General features: G+C 57.4%; 1 protein-coding gene across 1 annotated transcript in view; it reads left to right on the top strand.

Annotated features, from left to right (window-relative positions):
• Positions 1-17,634, top strand: part of ANO1 (anoctamin 1) — an 89,039-nt gene that overhangs the window by 16,913 nt on the left and 54,492 nt on the right. Inside the window, exons 3-9 of the mRNA XM_087422508.1 lie at positions 4,455-4,553; positions 5,358-5,509; positions 7,075-7,129; positions 9,263-9,314; positions 11,752-11,817; positions 12,277-12,332; positions 16,216-16,257. Of these exons, the coding sequence (XP_087278634.1) occupies positions 4,455-4,553; positions 5,358-5,509; positions 7,075-7,129; positions 9,263-9,314; positions 11,752-11,817; positions 12,277-12,332; positions 16,216-16,257 (522 nt within the window). The remainder of the gene's footprint in view (positions 1-4,454; positions 4,554-5,357; positions 5,510-7,074; positions 7,130-9,262; positions 9,315-11,751; positions 11,818-12,276; positions 12,333-16,215; positions 16,258-17,634) is intronic.

The raw sequence follows: 17,634 nt of genomic DNA, 5'->3' as shown, positions 1-17,634 counted from the left end.
AGTCGGGCTCGAAATGGAGCACCCTCGCCCCGCTCCCACCCCTCTGGTTGGGCGCCATGTGGGGGCCCTGACCCCGTCCCCTCCAGAGCCCCGTGGCCTGGCCAAGTTGGGCCCTCCCGGCCCCCATGCTGTGGCGGGGCTGTGGCCTCCGAGTTCCCCAGCACGAGGGACCAGAGTCGGGACAGAATCCACTGCCCCGGGACATCTGGCTGAGGGGAGGGGGCCCCGCCGGCTCGGTTCCTTCCCTCTGGGGGCGGGCTGTGGTCAGGCCGGGCAGGACGGTTTCAAAAAACATCCCATATGTGCTTTTGCCAAACTGGTCCCACGACCCTTTTCCCAAATCCCGCCAGATGTTTCCTGGGAGAAACCCTGCGGCTCCCGTAAACAGGGGAACGTGTTTCCCAGGGAGGCCGGCCGCGGCCCCCGCTCATGACCACCGTCGAGGGACATCTCCCTGGACTCGGGAGAATGTATTTTGGGTCTGTGCGTGCGGTGGGCAGTGCACAGAAATAAACCCGGGTCTGTGATGGGAAGAGATGGGTTCGGCCGCACGTGGGCTGTCGAGGTCACTTCGTGCTCGGGGCGCCCCACGAGGTCGGCCCCGTGCCCGTGAGTCACCAGGACCGATGGCACCACCGCTTCTCCGGTCTCAGGGCCTCCAGGGCTCCCCGGACTGGGGAGGTGGCTTCTAGCTTCTTGACCAAAGGAGCCCGTGCATGTAAGCAGGTGCGGTCTCAGCCGCCTTGCAGCCGGCCACAGAGAGGTGATCCTGGGTGGAGGCAACAGCCCCTCATTGTCCTGACCTCTCCTGCCAGCGGGGGGCTGGGCACCAGGAGCTCCCCCAACTGTGAAGCAAGTCTAGTATGGCAAAGATTTGCAGGCTCAGAGAGGTCGAGTCACTTGCCCGAGACCACACAGGGACGAGGCAGGACTCTGACCCAGGCCACTTGATCCCAAGGCCTCTAAGTCCCGTGGCCTCGCCTGGTATCCACTTGACACCCAACCTGCCCCTCAAGGGCAGCAGAGGGATTTGGGCTCTCCTCCCCAGAGCCCCCGGGCTGCCGCCTCTAGCCCGTGCTGGGATCTGTAGGTTCACAAGCCCTGGGCTGCCGTTTCGGGGCTCCAGGCCCCCTGCAGACGTGCCCGGCGCCGGCACACCTCTGAGCCTTGCCTGTTGGGCCCCTGTGCCTGCGTGCCCTGGTCCTGGCTTGTCTCCTTAAAGCAGCCTCGGGCCTCCAGACGCTTCTTGGAAACTTCTCCAACTGCTGAGCTGGGCTCCCTGCACAAAGCACTCTAGGGTCTGACCTACAGCTTTGTGACACATGGAGTGGGCCAAATGGTGGCCCTGGAGAGCTGTGTCCACCTGGAACCTGAGAAAAGGTGGAATTATTTGGAACAAAGGTCTTTGCAGATATGATTAAGTTAAGCATTTCTAGACAAGATCATTCTGGATTTAGAGTGGGCCCGCCATCCAGTGACAAGTATCCTTGGAAGAGAAAGGAGAGGGAGATTTGAGTCACGGGGAGAAGGCCATGCACGATGGAGGCAGAGACCGGAGTGATGCGGCCACAAGCCCGGGAACGCCTGGGGCCCCCAGCAGCTGGATGAGGCATGAAGGACCCTCCCCTAGAGCCTCCGGAGGGCGCGCGGCCCTGTGACAGCTTGATCTCAGACTTCTGGCCTCCAGAACTGGGAGGGAATGAATTTGTGCTGTTCTAAGCTGCCCAGTTTGTGGTTGTCTGTTACAACAGCCCCAGGACACTGATTCAGCGAGCTAGCGTAGCGCACCCCTCTCTGCCTCACCTTCCTCAGCTCCAGGATGAGGACAGTGGGAGGCCCTACCTCACAGGCTTGTTGTGAGGAATAAATGACTTAACACACGTAAATGCATGAAGCAGGGACCGGCACAGAAGCACTCAGAGATCTCAGCCTTCTCAACCTCATCATTAATATTACTCTTATGATGATGATTGGCATTGGCCTTCATTTAGTCATTCAGCAAACACTTGTGAGTACCTACACTGTGCCGCCGTGGGCAGTGGGGCCAGCGAGCACGGAGGCCCTGGGCAGGACTCGCCCGAGTGCTGGGGCTGCACGGAGGAGGCCTGTGCAGAGGCAGCGCGCCTGAGGCCCCGGGGAAAGGACAGCTCCTCCAGGGACCTGGGGGCCTCAATGTCAGGTTCAGTGGTGGAGGGATGAGCCAGGATTCACCCAGCAGGTGTTTGCCCTTCTCTCAGGGTGGGGAAGAAGCCCCAAATGGAACTCAGTGTCAGGGAAGTTCCCTTCCCCAGGTGGGATGTGGGGCAGGGTCACTGGAAGGCACAGAGCGGGTCCATCACTCCGTCTGTAGCTCTTTCTGCTGGACCCGGAAGCTCTGCCTCTCGCTGCTCGAGGCCGGGGTTCTCCTGGGCTCCTGTGAACGTCAGTTTTCGCGGGCTTCCGGTGGGCAAGTGTATTTGGGCCACCGAGGAGTTTTTTCTTAGACGTCATCCCCGAGTGACTTCAGCTCAGTTTTTGCCAAAAACTTGCAATGATCCCATTTTCTGTGGCCACGCTCTCAGCCTTGAGAAGTCTGTCGGGCCGTGGACCCCCCTCTGGCTCAGGGAAACCTCGTGTTTCTTTGCTTTTTGTTGCAATGATGTCCACGCCGCGGGGCACCCCAGTTATCTCGGGGCGACCGGACAGTTTGTTGATAGTACGTGTGTCTTTGATGGGAACACGTGTTACTACCGCGTTGACGCTGTCCACTCGATAAAGTGAATCTCTTACACACAAAATTCCAGGGGGAATAGAAAAGAACAGAGAGTCGTTGGGGCATCGAGGTCTCATCCATGGTGAAGAGTGGGGACTGGGCAGCATGGCCTGCGTTAGAATTTGGGCCCCACGCCTGCCGGCTGCAGGATGCTGGGCCCTGACTTTTTCCCCCAGCTTTATTGAGGGATAATTGACGAGTATAACTGTGTATATTTAAAGTGTATGACGTGATGATTTGATATACGTATACATCGTGGAGTGATTACCAAGATCAAGATAATTAACACGTCTGTTACCTCACAGTTAACTCTTTTGTGTGTGTGTGTGCGTGTGTGTGTGTGTGTGTGTGTGGTGAGATCGCTTAAGATCTGCTCTCAGCAACTTTCCACATACAATACCGAGTTGTTAACTCGAGTCATCATGCTGTACGTTAGAGCCTCAGAACTTAGTCTTGTTATAACTGAAAGTTTATACCCTTTGACCAACATCTCCCCATTTCCCTTCCCCCAGCCCTGGGCAACCACCAGTCTAGTCTCTGGTTCTATGGTTTTGACTTTTTTAGATTCCACATGTAAGTGAGATCATACAGTATTTGTCTCTCTCTGTCTGACTTACCTCCCTTAGCATAGTCCCCATCCACGTTGCTACAAATGGCAGAATTTCCTTCTTTTTGGGGGGTGAATAATATTCCATTGTTTGTATATACCACATTTTCTTTATCCACTCATCCACTGATGGACACTTGGGCTGTTCCATGTCTTGGCTGTTGTGAATAATGCTGCAGTGAACATGGGGATGCAGCTATTTGAGATGCTGATGTCGCTTCCTCCGGATGTATACCCAGAAGTAGGATTGCTGGACCGTATGGGAGTTCTAGTTTTAACTGTTGGAGGAGCCCAGGCCGTGACCCAATCTCTTTAAGCCTCAGTGTTCCCATCTGTGCAGGGGGCAGTAGTCGTGCCTTTCTCATCGCGCTGGCTGTGCAGGTCGATGGAGTCAGTTCGCACGAAGCCCTTAGGTTACCCCCGCAACACTGGGCTGCTCGTCCCTGTCGTTCAGACACGCTGGGCCAGAGAGCAGTGACTGGTCCAAGCACACAGCCATTTAGTGGGGGGGCTGGACTTGAACTCGGGCCTGGCGTCGAGCCCCCGGACCAGGCCGCCCACTCACGTGCGGATCAAGGCAGTACAGATGCAGGGAACCGGGGGGACAGGCCAGGCGCAGGCGGAGGAGTGGCCGGACCCCACGGAGGAAGATGCCCAGAGGGGGCCATCTTCACCATCACCTCTCCCCACCCCTGCTCGGAGACTCAGGGGACACCCGGTTCACCCACTTGGTCACAGGACCTGGGCTCGCTGTTGTGAAAGGCCCTTTTTTTGCTACCGGGGCTGCTTTGGGGGTCCTTGGCTAACCCCTGGAAAACCTCCCAGGTGTGTTGGAGTCTGAGACCTCCCTGCAGGCCCTCCTGGCTCTCCACTGTTCCCGTGAGACCTGGAGGAGCCCACTTCACCCCCGAGCTTCCTTGCGCCGTCTGCAAGGAGGGTGTTCTAACAGCGCCTGGAAGCGTCGTCCAGAGGAGTGAGCGAGGGGCCGGGGAACAGCGCCCCGCGTAGCAGCTGCCCGAGAACCTGCAGTTGCAGCTGACGGTGAGGCTGGTCCCCGCCTCGCGTCCTGACCGAGCACCTCTCTCCTCTCTCTAGACTAAAATTCACGGGGTTGGGTTTGTGAAAATCCACGCGCCCTGGAACGTGCTGTGCAGAGAGGCGGAGTTTTTAAAGCTGAAGATGCCGACAAAGAAGGTTGGTGGCGATGTTTCTGCCCCGAGACGGAGCTGCAGGGCTGACTGTCGCACAGACGCTGGCAGTCGGATGTTATCGGGAGGCTCTGAGCTGTCGTGAGATCAGAGTGAGCTTGTGTGCCACCCCTGGGAGGGCAGTGTGGCTCCCGTGTCCTGATGGTGGAGAGTATAACCCGGCCGGGTGATCTTTAGAGGCCCCGGAGCAAACCCCACCAGGAGACGGCACAGGCCGAGGAGCCACGGAGCTCATCCTAAACGCGAACACAATTAACCCTCCCGCTCTGTCTTTCATCCCGGCTGTGTCTCGGCTAATTCATCAGACTCATTCTAATTACATTTCCTAGCTAGCTGGAATTTTTCTTTTGAATGTTTGAAAACTTTCGGCTAAGCAGCAGTCTGACAGCGTGTCCTCCGAGGCTTAACCAGGCGTCCCCCGGATTTACTTTGCACGTGGGGAGGAAAATGGGAGGGTTGAAGCCGTGCCCAGGAGTAAGTCAGCCCCGCCTTTTCAAATCCACTGGAATTGTCTGGATGACTTCTTTTGAAACAAAAGTAAAGTTCGGGGGAGAGGTTTCTGGAATGTATTATAATTGCACATTTGGTTGGGCTCTCCTGAAACCCTCAGCTTTCAGGATTTATCCGGAAACCCAGGTGTGGAGAGGGGCGTGCTGGCCCGTCCGGAGGCTCTGTTCCCAGGACGTGCCATCTCAGTGGGGTGGGATGGCTCTGTGACTGTCTGAGAATAGACTCTAGGGGCACGGCTCAGCGGATGACACGGATTCCCCCTGCCCGGTCTCGTCCGCAGCTGTATCACATTAACGAGACCCGAGGCCTCCTGAAAAAGATCAACTCCGTGCTCCAGAAAATCACGGACCCCATCCAGCCCAAGGTGGCCGAGCACAGACCCCAGACCACGAAGAGGCTCTCCTATCCCTTCTCCCGGGAGAAGCAGCACCTGTGAGTGGGTCCCCCCCCGCTGCCTGCCCTTCCCCACCATGTGGTCATTTCACCCCACAGCATCATACATGACATGAGACAAGCAGATTGTGGGACAAAGCCCTCTGAGGTCAGAGGGAGTTCTCCATGCCCCAGAGAAGTGGGATTCCAGCCCCTGGGGCGTATTCTCATAAGACCTTGTAGTTCTTGAGCACAGAAGAGGCCCTGGAAATGATTTCCAAGGTCACTGTTAACTGAGGAATGAAGGGGCAAAGAGTCTTGTCCTTCTGCTGAGTGACACTTGGGAAAACTAGCACGGGCCCAAGTGAGGGCATGTGTGGGCCTTGGATTAAAGCCCCAAAGCCCTCGCTCCTACCGGCTCCCTCCGTCCCTCTCGGGATGTGATCCCACAAGAGGATCTGGTTGACCGAGCCCCCTGAAGGCTGCCAGCTCTGGGAGCAGGAACTGAAAAGCAGCCCCGGCTGGAGTCCTGAGGCCCCAGGGAAGCGCAGCCAGTGGGGTTGCCTGGCAGTGCCACATCTGCTCTGGAACCTTCCCTCCTCCCCTGCTCCCCAGGGGCAGTGGGGCGTAGCCACCTGGGTCAGTGGCAGCTGCACGGCCTCCATGGAGCCTCCCGGGCAGAGCTGGAGTGTGGGCAGTGGTGGGAATAGAAAGCTCGAGCTGTGGGAACCCGGTGGGGCTTCGATGACGAGCTCTGGGAGGGGAGGGCTCCTGGACACCACTGGTCCCACAGGGCTTGGAGAGCTTGGCCTCGGCTCCGAGCTGGGGCTTCTGCCTCGGCAGTGTGTTAGTCACAGGGCAGGGGCCATGTGCTTCACTCCACTGTGACTCCCGATCCTGCTGAGGATAAGAAATAAGGGAGAAGGAGGTCGCCCCCGCCCAGCTCCTTCCACCAGCTCCAGGACAGAGGCTTCCCGGGCAGTAGAAGGAGACACCCTCTTTCCAGGGCCCCCAGGGCCCCGGCCTCCTTCTGCTCTGCCCTGGCCGACTCCCTCAGCGTCCTCTGCCTTGCCAGGCCCAGCTCACCTCCAGGCCCCATGAGGATGGAGCCCCGGGGAGCCACCCTCCCCAGCTCTACCCTGAGCACCATATCCCAAAGACATCCCTCTGCCCTCAGGAAGCCTCAGGCAACCTCCTGGGGGCCCAAGACCTCAGGACCAAAACCATTTGGAAATTACAGGGAGACTGGTAAACATTGTCAATGTCCTCATCCTCATCCTCAGATGGTGGAATGGTGGTGGAATGATACCGTGCCCATCCTCATCCTCAGAGCATGCCAGCTGAGGATTCATCAGAAGGAAGCAGGGGTCCTCGGGGAGGGAGGTCAGACCACACTTGCCTTGGGGGTTGCCTCCACCCATCTCCGAGTGGATCTCCGAGCCTCCTGGGGGCGGGGGCAGGTAAACAGACTCTTCCAGATGCCCAGGGTCGGGTCACATCTGGCGTGTGGACTGTTTCGCTAATTTCAGAGTGGCAGCTAATGGGGACGGTGGTTTCCCAGGGCCGTGGAAACCCGGAGAGGCGATCCAGTGAACTGTCTCTTTTTCTTCCCGATATTTCAACAGATTTGACCTGTCTGACAAGGATTCCTTTTTCGACAGCAAAACCCGGAGCACAATAGTAAGTATTGCACGCGGAAATCTCTGGCTCTCCAGCAAGGTGGCCCGGGGGAAACGGATGATAATCTCATTTCAGTGAAACTCCCCCGGGTGGAGGCCGGCTCTAATTGTCTGAGAAAGAAATAATTAGAATAATAAGACAGAGAGGGCTGCAGGCGACCCGGGGGAGGGCCGCGGCCCCAGGCCAGCTCTGAGGAGGAGAGCCAGGTGGAGCCACAGGAAGGAGGCAAGAGACAGGAATTCCAGACCCCTGGGGTTATTTCACCGTGCTGTCCGCAGCACATCCCTCCAGCCTCCTTGCCGCTCGCCCTTTGCGGAGTTTGCGCGTTCCTATCCCTAGACCCGGAGGTTTCCGCGCAGGCGGGCCTGGCAGGATGATGGGCAATGGAGTAGATTTCCAAGGCTTTGCCAAATGAGCAAACTGAGGTTTGAAATCCAACCAGGCCAGCCTGCCCTGTTCAAGGTATTGGTTGAATGTTTATCCACCGACCGCCAACTTGTCCGCCCGCCAAGTCGGGCCGTGCACGGCCCAGGACCCAACTTCTATCTAAACAAGAAATTAACCTCGCAGCCAAGCCTGGCTGTGGCTCTCTCTTCCCCGGGGAGAGGTGCAGGCTGGGAGGAGGTGGCCCCTTGACCTTGGGCAGATAGCTGCCCCTCAGGCCACATCCCGAGGCTGGCAGGCGGCCTGGCGCGGGGCAGTGGTGCAGGGTGCAGTGGCGCAGGGGGCTTGGCCACTGCGGGGCAGGCAGGTCCGGTCCCGGCCTCCCCTCCCAGCCTCGCAAGCTCGGGAGTCACCTAGCCTGGGTCAGAATGAGGACGCGTCTGGCTTCCTGCTCAGAGGGCGCCTCCCCCGAGGGTAACCTGGGCGCAACGCTGGAATAGAGCCACTGCCATGATTTTTGTTCTGAACATGTTATTGATTCGTTTTAATTAAATCGTGATTATAAACAACAAGGAACTCACGTATGCAGAAACATCCGCGGCCTGTGTAGCTCGGGGCTGGCCTGCTCCCAGAAGAGGTAACTCCTCTCTCTCTCTCCTCGACGGAGAACCAGCCACAGCTCTAACCTGAGTGCTTTCACTTTTTCTTTGTCATTGTGGGATAGAGAGAATCAGAAGGGCCGGCTGAGGAAACTGAGTCACGGTCCTGTGTGTCAGGATGTGTGCGCCCCAGATTTTTACATTGTCTGGGCCTGTTTGTTAAGGTGGCCCTGGAGCCATTTAGATCTCAGGGGACAAGCACTTCTGGCAGGAGGAACAGCCAGGCTGGAGGCCCTGCGGCCTCGGGAGAGGGTTTGGTGAGTGAGAGGAGCAGCCAGGAGGCTGAGGTTGCTGGTGGGGATGGAGATGGGGCAGAGGAGGCCTGGGGGGGCCACTGGAAGGTCGTGAGAGTGCAGAGAGTTTCGAGAGGATTAGTGTGCTCTGACTCGCACATCTTCGGCGTAGGGCCCATTATTTTCATCCCATTTTTCAGGTGGGGAAACTGAGGCACAGGGTAGTAAGGTAGTTTGCTCAAGACCACACAGCTGCCAGTCGTGGAACCGGGACTCAGACCCAGGCAGGGAGACTCCCGGGCCGGGCTCCTGAGGCCGCCAGGTGAAATGTGTCGTTAGTGAAGGGGGCACAGAGCTGGGGTGGCTGGGACCCTTCAAGGGGCTTCTGCCAGGCGCCCGCTTCTCTGCTGCCTCCTGACAGTGTAGAATGGAATCTCGAGGCCTGCCAGCCCCTTGGTTTCTAGAACATTCTGGGCTACACCTGGGAGGAGTCCTCTTCGCTGGGTCCTCGTGCCTCTAAATTCCAACTCACCTCTCAGCCTAAAGGGACAGTAACCTGTCGCACAGGGCGCATAGGACAACTCTTAACCCTGAAGCCCAGCGTGACGCGTAGTTGATGCTTCACGGAGGGAAGTAAAAGATGGGAACCGTTCGAGCTGCACTTACTTATCCCTGAGAACCTCAGACCCCGACACTGTGCCCGAGCATCCTTACAAAAGCCTGCCGTCTGTCCTTGGACAACGCTGGGAGGTCGTCACTGGTGATGGTCAACCACGTCCCTGTCCAGCGATCGCATGACAGTTCCTGCACGCCATCGCTGCCCGAAGTAACCGTCCCCCTCCTTGTCTCCGCAATAGGTCTACGAAATTCTGAAAAGAACAACGTGTACCAAGGCGAAGTACAGCATGGGTAAGGACATTTCTGGGGCCTGAGATCAGCGGCCGCGTCCCAGCCGTAATCTTGCCTCTGAATCATCTCCGTGGGAGGTGGGCGGCCGGCCTGGGGTTTTTTAGAGGGTTTTGATTTAAGCCTGTGTAGCAGTTGCAGACAGGAGAGCCGTTCCAGGACTGCAGGGCGGTTGTACGGCCCCGCGCTTTTGAGCACCGAGCTCTCCTCTTTGGCTCGAGGCGTGTGTGGTGGTGTGTGGAGCCTCCTGCTGCAGAGGCAGTAAATCCTGGCTGCTGGAGGCTGGAGAGGTGACCAAGGTGTCTTAACCCTCTCTTGACCCTCACAGTCCAGCAGGAAGTAGTTAAGGGTCAGCTGGGGGCGATGGCCCAGAGCAGCAACCCCTGGCTGGACGCAGCCAGACGCACACATGGCTTAGAGCGGAAGGCGCCCCCCGCCCCGGGGCAGATGCAGCCCCAGCGAGGCAATGCTGAAAGAAATACCCCTTGACACACGCCCTGATTCCAGAACCTGCCACAAGACCATCCCAGCTGGGCTCCTTGGGGTCCAGCCGCAGATGCAAAACCTTCCCGATTAAAGCATGTAGAGGGGAGCCGCCCCCAGTGCGGGTCCCTTGCCCACACTGCAGGCTGAGTTTGCTAAAGTGAAACACTTCAGGGCAGAGGAGCGCCTTTTCCTCCTTCTTCTTGAGCTGTGGGATGCTCTGCCGAGAGCGGTGCTAACGGCACCATCCATCACGCCGTAGCAGCATCTGAAGTTACACCGCTGTGGCTCGGGGGGCGCAGGGCAGTCTGGGAAGAGCCAGAGTCTGTCCGTCCAGGAGAGAGAATCTCATCCTGTGGCATCCTGCAGAGGGAAGTGGTGGGTGAGCTGAAGGAAATGCGCGGCCGCTGAGTGCCTGGGGACAGGCCCGGGATGCAGGGAGGAGAGGATGAACCCTCCAGGGCCAGGCCGGTGGCGTGTCCCCTGGCCGGTATGGCCGATGGTCCATCACAGGGATGCTCTTTGGGGCCTGAAGTCTCTAATCTCGTGTCCTAAATCAGTGGATGTGGGGGCCCCATCCAGGGGTCCAGAGGAGTCCAGGAAACTGTCCCCACAGGCTCACCGCTGCTGGAGCGAGAGCCTCCAGGATGGCCCAGGTCACCAGATGGGGAGGAAGCCTGTTCTAGTCCCAGCACTGCGTCTCAGACCTCAGTCTCCCCGTAGGCTCCTGTAGGGTCCCTGTAGCGTCTTCCGGTGGAAACGTGTGGTTGCTGTGAAGGTTTGCAGAATCCAGGGTCTGGGGGCTTCTCAGCTGAGCCAATCCCTGCTCTGGGTGGTCCCTGAGAGTGGGCGTTTCTGTATGTCCCACCAGTTCTCTGGCAGGGCTGGTGACAGAGCAGGCAGACAAGCATCCTTTTCTGCACTCCCTTTCATGTTGGCTCCTTGTCTGAAAGCCTCACTCCCAATTCATTCATTCAACTTGCAGCAAGGGTTGATAGATTTTGTCACTTGCCAAGCTCTGTCCCTGCCTGGCAGGTGCTCCCTGCGCTCAGGGGATTTATATCCTGGAGGAGGGACATAGATAATAAATAATCAGATAAACCAGAATGCAGTCTTGCAGGTTGAAGAGGGATGGGGGTGCTGGGGGATTTAGAAACAGTGATCGGAGAAGGCTTTTCTGATGAGGTGACGTTTGAGCAGAGATCTGAAGAAAGTGAGGCGTGAGCCTTCCAGATAGACGAAGCAGCCTGTGCAAAGGCCCTGTGGCAGCACCGTGTTGAGAGCATTCTAGGAACAGTGAGGAGCCAATGGGCCTGGATCAGACCCCACATCCATTGTTTATTGCAGGTGAACTTTCCACTCGTGTGGCTTTAGCCATGCGCTCCCACCTCTCTCTGGTGTGGATTTCTAAGCGTCCCTCAGATGCCCTGACCACTCCAGATCACAAACCGAGGAGATGGTCTGTTTTTAAGTGGTCTTCAGAAAGTCGCTTGCCAACTGGTTTCACAGCAGAGTAGTAAAGAGTGGGCCAGCCAGGCCACTGAAAAATCTGACCCACTTACCACCTAGAAAGCCTCTTCGGCCAGGCAGAGGGTTCCATGACCAGCAAAGGGCTTCGTGGAGGTTCCTTGGCAGCGCTGGTCCCCAAGGATGTGTGCGGAGCAAGACCAGATCTCTGAGAACCCCGTTCCCCATGCACGGCGGGCCCTGCCTTACCCCCTCTCGGTTCTGTCTTCTGGGGCTGGGCGCCCGAATCCACATCTTCGGAGGTGCAGGTGTGGTAATTTTTATAATGCACCCGGTGCGGGGCCTCCGGTCAGCAAGCAAGGGCCCAGCCATCATTCCACTGCCCCCGGAGCACTGCACCAGCCTCCATGAGCAAGCACTTTCTCCCCCAAATACAGCTTCGATCCTTCCAGGCCCTTTTTCATGTCACTAATAGCCGATGTATAAACAGGGCAAGGAGAGGGAAGAAAGAAGGATCCCGTCCTTTTAAGTAAAAGGCGAAAATGTGGTAAATACGGTAAGTGAGCCTCTGCCCCCGCCCAGGGCTCGCAGGCATCCTCTGGCTTTTCCAATCAACCTGAAATCTAATTCCAAATTGTATGCGTGTTTTCTGACACCATCAATTTTCCCATCCATATTTTTCTCATGATTCAGCTTTTCTAACCACTTAAAATCTTCCTTTCCGATCCTCAAGCAGACGGGGGTAGTTGGTGAATTGCAGGTTTGGGGTACCTCCTTCCTCCCAGATGTAACTTCCTCTTGGGGTTTCCTCTGTGTCTTCCTAATCCTGCCAATCGAGCATGTTTTCATCATCTGCTGATCGAACCCGGGGAGGAGACCCCAGAAAGGTGGCCGGGCTCTGTGCAGCCAAGTGTGGTTCGCTTTGAGAAAGTTCTCGGTGATTGAGACAGTCCTGGGACCACTCTGAGAAGGGAGCAGCTTGGTCCATAATCGTCTCTCTGCCTTTATTTTTAAGGCATCACAAGCCTGCTGGCCAATGGCGTCTACTCGGCCGCCTACCCCCTGCACGATGTAAGTAACCTTGACAAACACAGTTTCTCTCTGCTGCGTCATTTGCCTCCCCAAATCCCCAAGGGCCACAAACCCCCCAGGGAGCGCTAATTATCCTGCGGTCTCGGCTTCCTGCCTTGGCTCTCCCGTAAATGTCAGCCAGGCACAGGCCTTCCCTGTTCCCCCAAGTGAGGGCCGAGAAATTGCACACAGGGCCATCTTTTCTTGCAGAACATTTCCACCAAGGCAGGGGCATGTGTGGCAGAAACTGCCCCGGGTTTATCTGAACCTCACGGCCAGCTGGTCCACGAAATGTTTTCCCTGGCCTGGTCTCCCCTACCCCGCCCGCCCGGGGTCCTGGCAGAGTGACTGGGGCTCTGGATGTATCTATTTCTGCAGAGCAAGTGGCTGGCTTCCTGAGTTAAGCTGCAAATCCCACTGGTATCCCCCTGACAAATATAGCCTGTGGCCCCGCGTAGGCCTGGCTTGGAGTGCACAGAGAGATGATTCTCTTCTTATTGTCTCTATGGAAACGGACTAGAGTTCAGCGGGGCACTGGGAATGGACTGTGGGGCCCAAGCAGTGTGGGAAGCCCGGACAGAGGATCTCTGGAACTTTCCAAGTGTGCGTTGCTGCAAAGACAAGGAGCCAAGAGGCAGAAGAGAGAGAAAGGGTGGGGCTGGGAGTCAGGGGACCCAGATTCTAGTCCAGGCCTCTCACTCCTCTTCGGCCTTGAGTTGGGGCAGCCCCTGTCCTCTCTGAGCCTCGGTATCCCCATCTGCGCGTCAGGAATAATACCTGCTCTGTCCGGTTGCCAGGCCCACAGCGGGTGTCAGAGGGGAGACAGAAATGAAAGGGCTTTCAGCAAGGCACTGGGTGGGACACACGGAGGGCGCCAGAGGAGCAAAGGGCCGTCCACCCGGGCCATTGACTCCAAGGGAAAGATGCTCAGCTGACCCACTGCCCAACCCCTCAGCACTCACTGTAGGGGTTTGGGGTCGACTGACCCAGCTTTCCCACCTTTGTGCCTTCGTTCATGGTGTTCCCTTGCCTGCAATGCTTTTCCCTGCCTCCTCCGCCTGGACAGCTCCTCCCCCACCCCAAGATGGACAAAGCAGCCACAGGAAGCCTTGCTCCACGGATGTTTCCGGGGCGGGGCTCCGACCCCGCAGGTCCCACCAGCACTCCTGGCTCCTAGCTGAGAAGCCCTGGGTCTTCGAGGGGACCCGCTCGTCCGCGCGTCACTCCCTCATCAGTAGGTGCTCAGTCTGTGCAGCGCAGGCTTGCTCAGCTCTGCGGCCCCGCCGGGGACAGGAGCACAGCCCTGCCCAGCACCCGCCCACGGCCTGCTTGGCCTTTGAGCTGGCCGCCGCTGCCGAGATGCCGGGGACACGGAAGCCGACATGTCTCAGGGCCTCCTGCCTGTTTTGAGTCAGCCCTTTAAGTCTTGAAAGGGAAAGGGAAGAAATCAACATTTCTGAGCACCTACTGTATGCAAAGAACCGTGTTTAGTAGAAGCTTTATTTTATTTAATCTGGTGCAGACACAGAGGCTCAGAGAGGTTTAGTAACTTGCCCAAGGTCACACAGCCCCTGTGGGGGAGCTGGGGCCAGAAGCCAGCCCTGGTTGACACTAGGCTACTCCGTCCCCTGTACCACCATCTCGTCCTTCCCTGGAGGCCAAACACACCCCTCTTCTCAGTCTTCGCCACTGCATTCGTCTTAGGAATCGATTCTTTCAGCAGCTTAAACCGACTAGTACAAGACTCCCTGATCCACTGGCCTGTTGTCAGCCAGCCAGTCCCATGAGAAGCATCTCCAAGACCCACATCTCAGAAACGCCTCGTGCGCCATCAGGATTGTCCCTTACACAGCCATAGAGAAGCCCTCGATGTGGGGTGTGTCCCCACTTTACAGAAGGGGAAACTGAGGCTGGAGTTGCTGTGGAGGGGCACACAGCCGAGAAGGAGTAGAGCCCGGGCTCCGCGTCCAGGGTGCTGTCCAGCCGGATCAGGGACTTCGGGCATCTAGAGGGAATACGGGATTTTGCATCCGTGATCTTTCCACGCAGTTGAAGGGCACCCACCCCAAGAGGTACCAAAGCTGGTGTTCAGACACTTGGGGAGATAAATCTCTCTAGACTGAGCCGCATGCACGAAACAGAGGGCGCCGACTGCCGAGAAGTTGCGCCCTCAGCCTCGGGCGGGCGTCAGGCTCTTCGCTGGGCTCTGTGTAGCTCTTATTTAAATTTTTCATCATCCGTCACACTCACCACTACATTATCCTGCGTCATTGCTCGCTGCCCTTGGTCACGGCCCGTAGCATCCCCACGCCCTTCCAGGGTCTTGCTTACTGCGTTCATTCATTCATTCATTCATTCATCAAGAATAATCTGTCAGGTGGGCGCTGGGTACCCTTGCCAACCAGATGGTCCCTGTTAGCACTGTGTGTGGAGTAAGGGTCCTCTGCTCTGAGCCAGCCCCTGAGGGGGTCTCCCTCTGAGGGCGTCTCCTGCAGTCAGTGTATCAGCTGCCGGGAAAGGACTTGGATGTCGCAGCTGGCTGGCTGGCAGCTCTTTGGCTTCCTTCCTGGTTGGCATCTACCCGCCTCGGGATCACCAGCTAACTGCCCTCTGGGTAGATGAGGTGCTGCTGGAACTGAGTGGCCGTCTCAGCCACGGGAAGAAACATGGGAAATGCTAAAAGGCTGGGCGTGGGCAGGAGGGTCCCCTGAAGACTCAGGAGGAGCCGTTGGCTAAACCACTCTCAGAGCATCTTCATTCCAAGACCACAGGTGGCTGCGTGGTGCTCAAGTCCACTCCGCCTGCAGGGGGCTGGTGGGGTCAGAGGAGTTGCTGGTGAGTGGAACGGGCACCGGGGAGACCTCCAAGAGGTCTCAGAGCTGTGTCTGCCCGGTGACCCTCAAGACCAGTTGGCCAGGCCAGGCCAGCCACACCAGAGACTCACTTTTGACTTCTAGACCTTCCTTCTGTTCCATTGGCTTTGGAGGCCTAGATCCAAGTCCCAGGTCTGACCAAATTTAGCTGTCCATCCCGGGAAAGTCAGTTTGTTCCTCTGAGCCTCAGTGTTTCCATCTGTAAAATGGGAGTGTTGGCTAGCTGATCCATATGCACAGTGACCATATAATTCTTCGACCCTCCTGGGATGCTTGTGAGTGAAAGGGAGCAGCACCTGGATGGGGCCCTGGGGATAAGACCCTGGGACCGTCCTGGCCAAGTAGGATGTATGTCCACCCTATTGATATGATTCTTCCAGCCCCAAAAGACCCCTTGCATTTGCATTGCCATTCCCAGGAAATGACCCGGGGTCCTTTCCTGGACATCGTCTCTGTGTCGAAGGCTGAAGGCAACATGGGCTTTCCCGGTGGTGGAGGGCTGGGCCCGGCGGCCATCCGATTTATGGGGCACTTGGTATCAGAAGCAGGGAGGCCTGGTCGACTTTCCTGTTCTGCGTCAAATTTTGCCCTAAAATTATCCTGTCAGGGCCGGCCCCGTGGCTTAGCAGTTGAGTGCGTGCGCTCTGCTACTGGCGGCCCAGGTTCGGGTCCCGGGTGCGCACCGAGGCACCGCTTCTCCAGCCATGCTGAGGCCGCGTCCCACATACAGCAACTGGAAGGATGTGCAACTATGACATACAACTATCTACTGGGGCTTTGAGGAAGGAAAAAAGGAGGAGGATTGGCAATAGATGTTAGCTCAGAGCCGGTCTTCCTCAGCAAAAAGAGGAGGATTCGCATGGATGTTAGCTCAGAGCTGATCTTCCTCACAAAAAAAAAAAAAATCATCCTGTCGGTGAGGGTCGCTGGAGTTTGTCTGGAAATGCTGTGGATTTGAGCTACTGGAAAGTTCCGTTGGATAAGCCTTCTCCTCTTCCCTTTTTGAACAGGGAGACTACGAAGGTGAGAACGTGGAGTTCAATGACAGAAAGGTAAGAGGACGTGGAGTGGGGCGGAAGGCGCTCTGTCGGGTCTGGAGGGGCCTCAAGGGCTGGCGGGACGCCGTGGCCTTCAGGCTCTGGGGCCGGGCTGCGTGGGGGGCGTTTGGTGACCACGCTTCTGCTCCCGTGTTGCGGGGAGAACGTCGCTGAACTCCGTTGTGCTGGATTGTTCCCGTGTCTCTGATTCGCAGAAGGACCCTTGGCGGGCTATCGAGAACGTGTGAGAGGAGAGGACGCGCTCCTCAGAGCCTGCCCTTTCCTCTTTGTCCCCACCCCCACCCCCGCCGGCCTGGCCTGGTTAAAACCTGCGTCTTACGGGGCCAGTCAGCCTCCAGGGCTCTTTGCTGACATTCAGCCTAATCCTGCACGGCTCCCGGGCAGATAAGTTTGGCAACTGCTGTGGCCAGCCACACAGAGAGCCACGGTCCCTGCAGCACCTGGGGACACTTGCTGGACATTGTTCGGTGCAGTGTTTCTCAAACTTACTTGACCTGGAACCCTTTTTAATGGAAAAGTTATTGAGCTAGTGTTCTGTGGGACACACTTTGGGAAACACTTTTATGCTTCAGTGGCTCTCCCTAATTCCACCCGCCCAGGCTCCCCAGGAAGCTCTACTCCTCCACCCCACCTCTTTCCCCTACCACAGCCATTTCTCCTTCTTCCTCCATGCTCTGGAAGGTTCTTTCCTGCTGTCCTGCACACAAGCCCACACCCAGATCCCAGCCTTCCCCGCCCAGCTTCCACATTAGCCCCTCTCTGTTCCCCAGACATGCGCAGACCTCCCTTGCCTTGGGGAGCTGCGGTCCCTGGACCCTGTGTTCATTTCAGCCCCCCTCGTCCTGCCTCTTCCCCCCAAGAGCAGATCCTTCCAAGGCAGTGGGTGGAGACGCTTCCCTGAGAACCTCACAATTGTGGTCCTGTCCCAAATGTTCTCCGTTCCCGCCACCCCCAGCCCTCCAGACGTGTTTTTAAACCTTTGGTACTGGATACAACTTGCCCGCCCGGGAATCCAGCTGAAGATGCTATCTGATTTAGCACAAAAATTACATATTTGGTTATTTTTAGTGAAACATCTGGCATCCGTCTGAGCCCCCAGGACATGCAGAACTCTCCCATCCCATCCCGTTGGAGAGGCACCATCCCCTCCAGGAGCCTGCCCTGCCCACTCTGGCCTCAGAGCCTGGCCCCCTTTGTCTCTGCACCCCTCTGCCACTCACTGATGCCCTTCCTCCGCCTGAAAGTGCTTCCTCCACGGGCACCAGCAACCCCCTTCCAGCCTAATTCAGGCCTCTGGATCACAGACCCTCCACCTAATCCCCCACCCTCCTCCCGTGCGCCAGCCACACTGGCTGCCTTGCTCATCAAAAG

The sequence above is a fragment of the Ceratotherium simum genome, chromosome 34 (assembly GCF_057802395.1).
Source record: "Ceratotherium simum simum isolate JZ-2026a chromosome 34, ASM5780239v1, whole genome shotgun sequence".
NCBI lineage: Eukaryota > Metazoa > Chordata > Mammalia > Perissodactyla > Rhinocerotidae > Ceratotherium > Ceratotherium simum.
The sequence above is the reverse complement of the archived record's forward strand: the minus strand, read 5'-3'. Positions and strand labels throughout refer to the sequence as shown.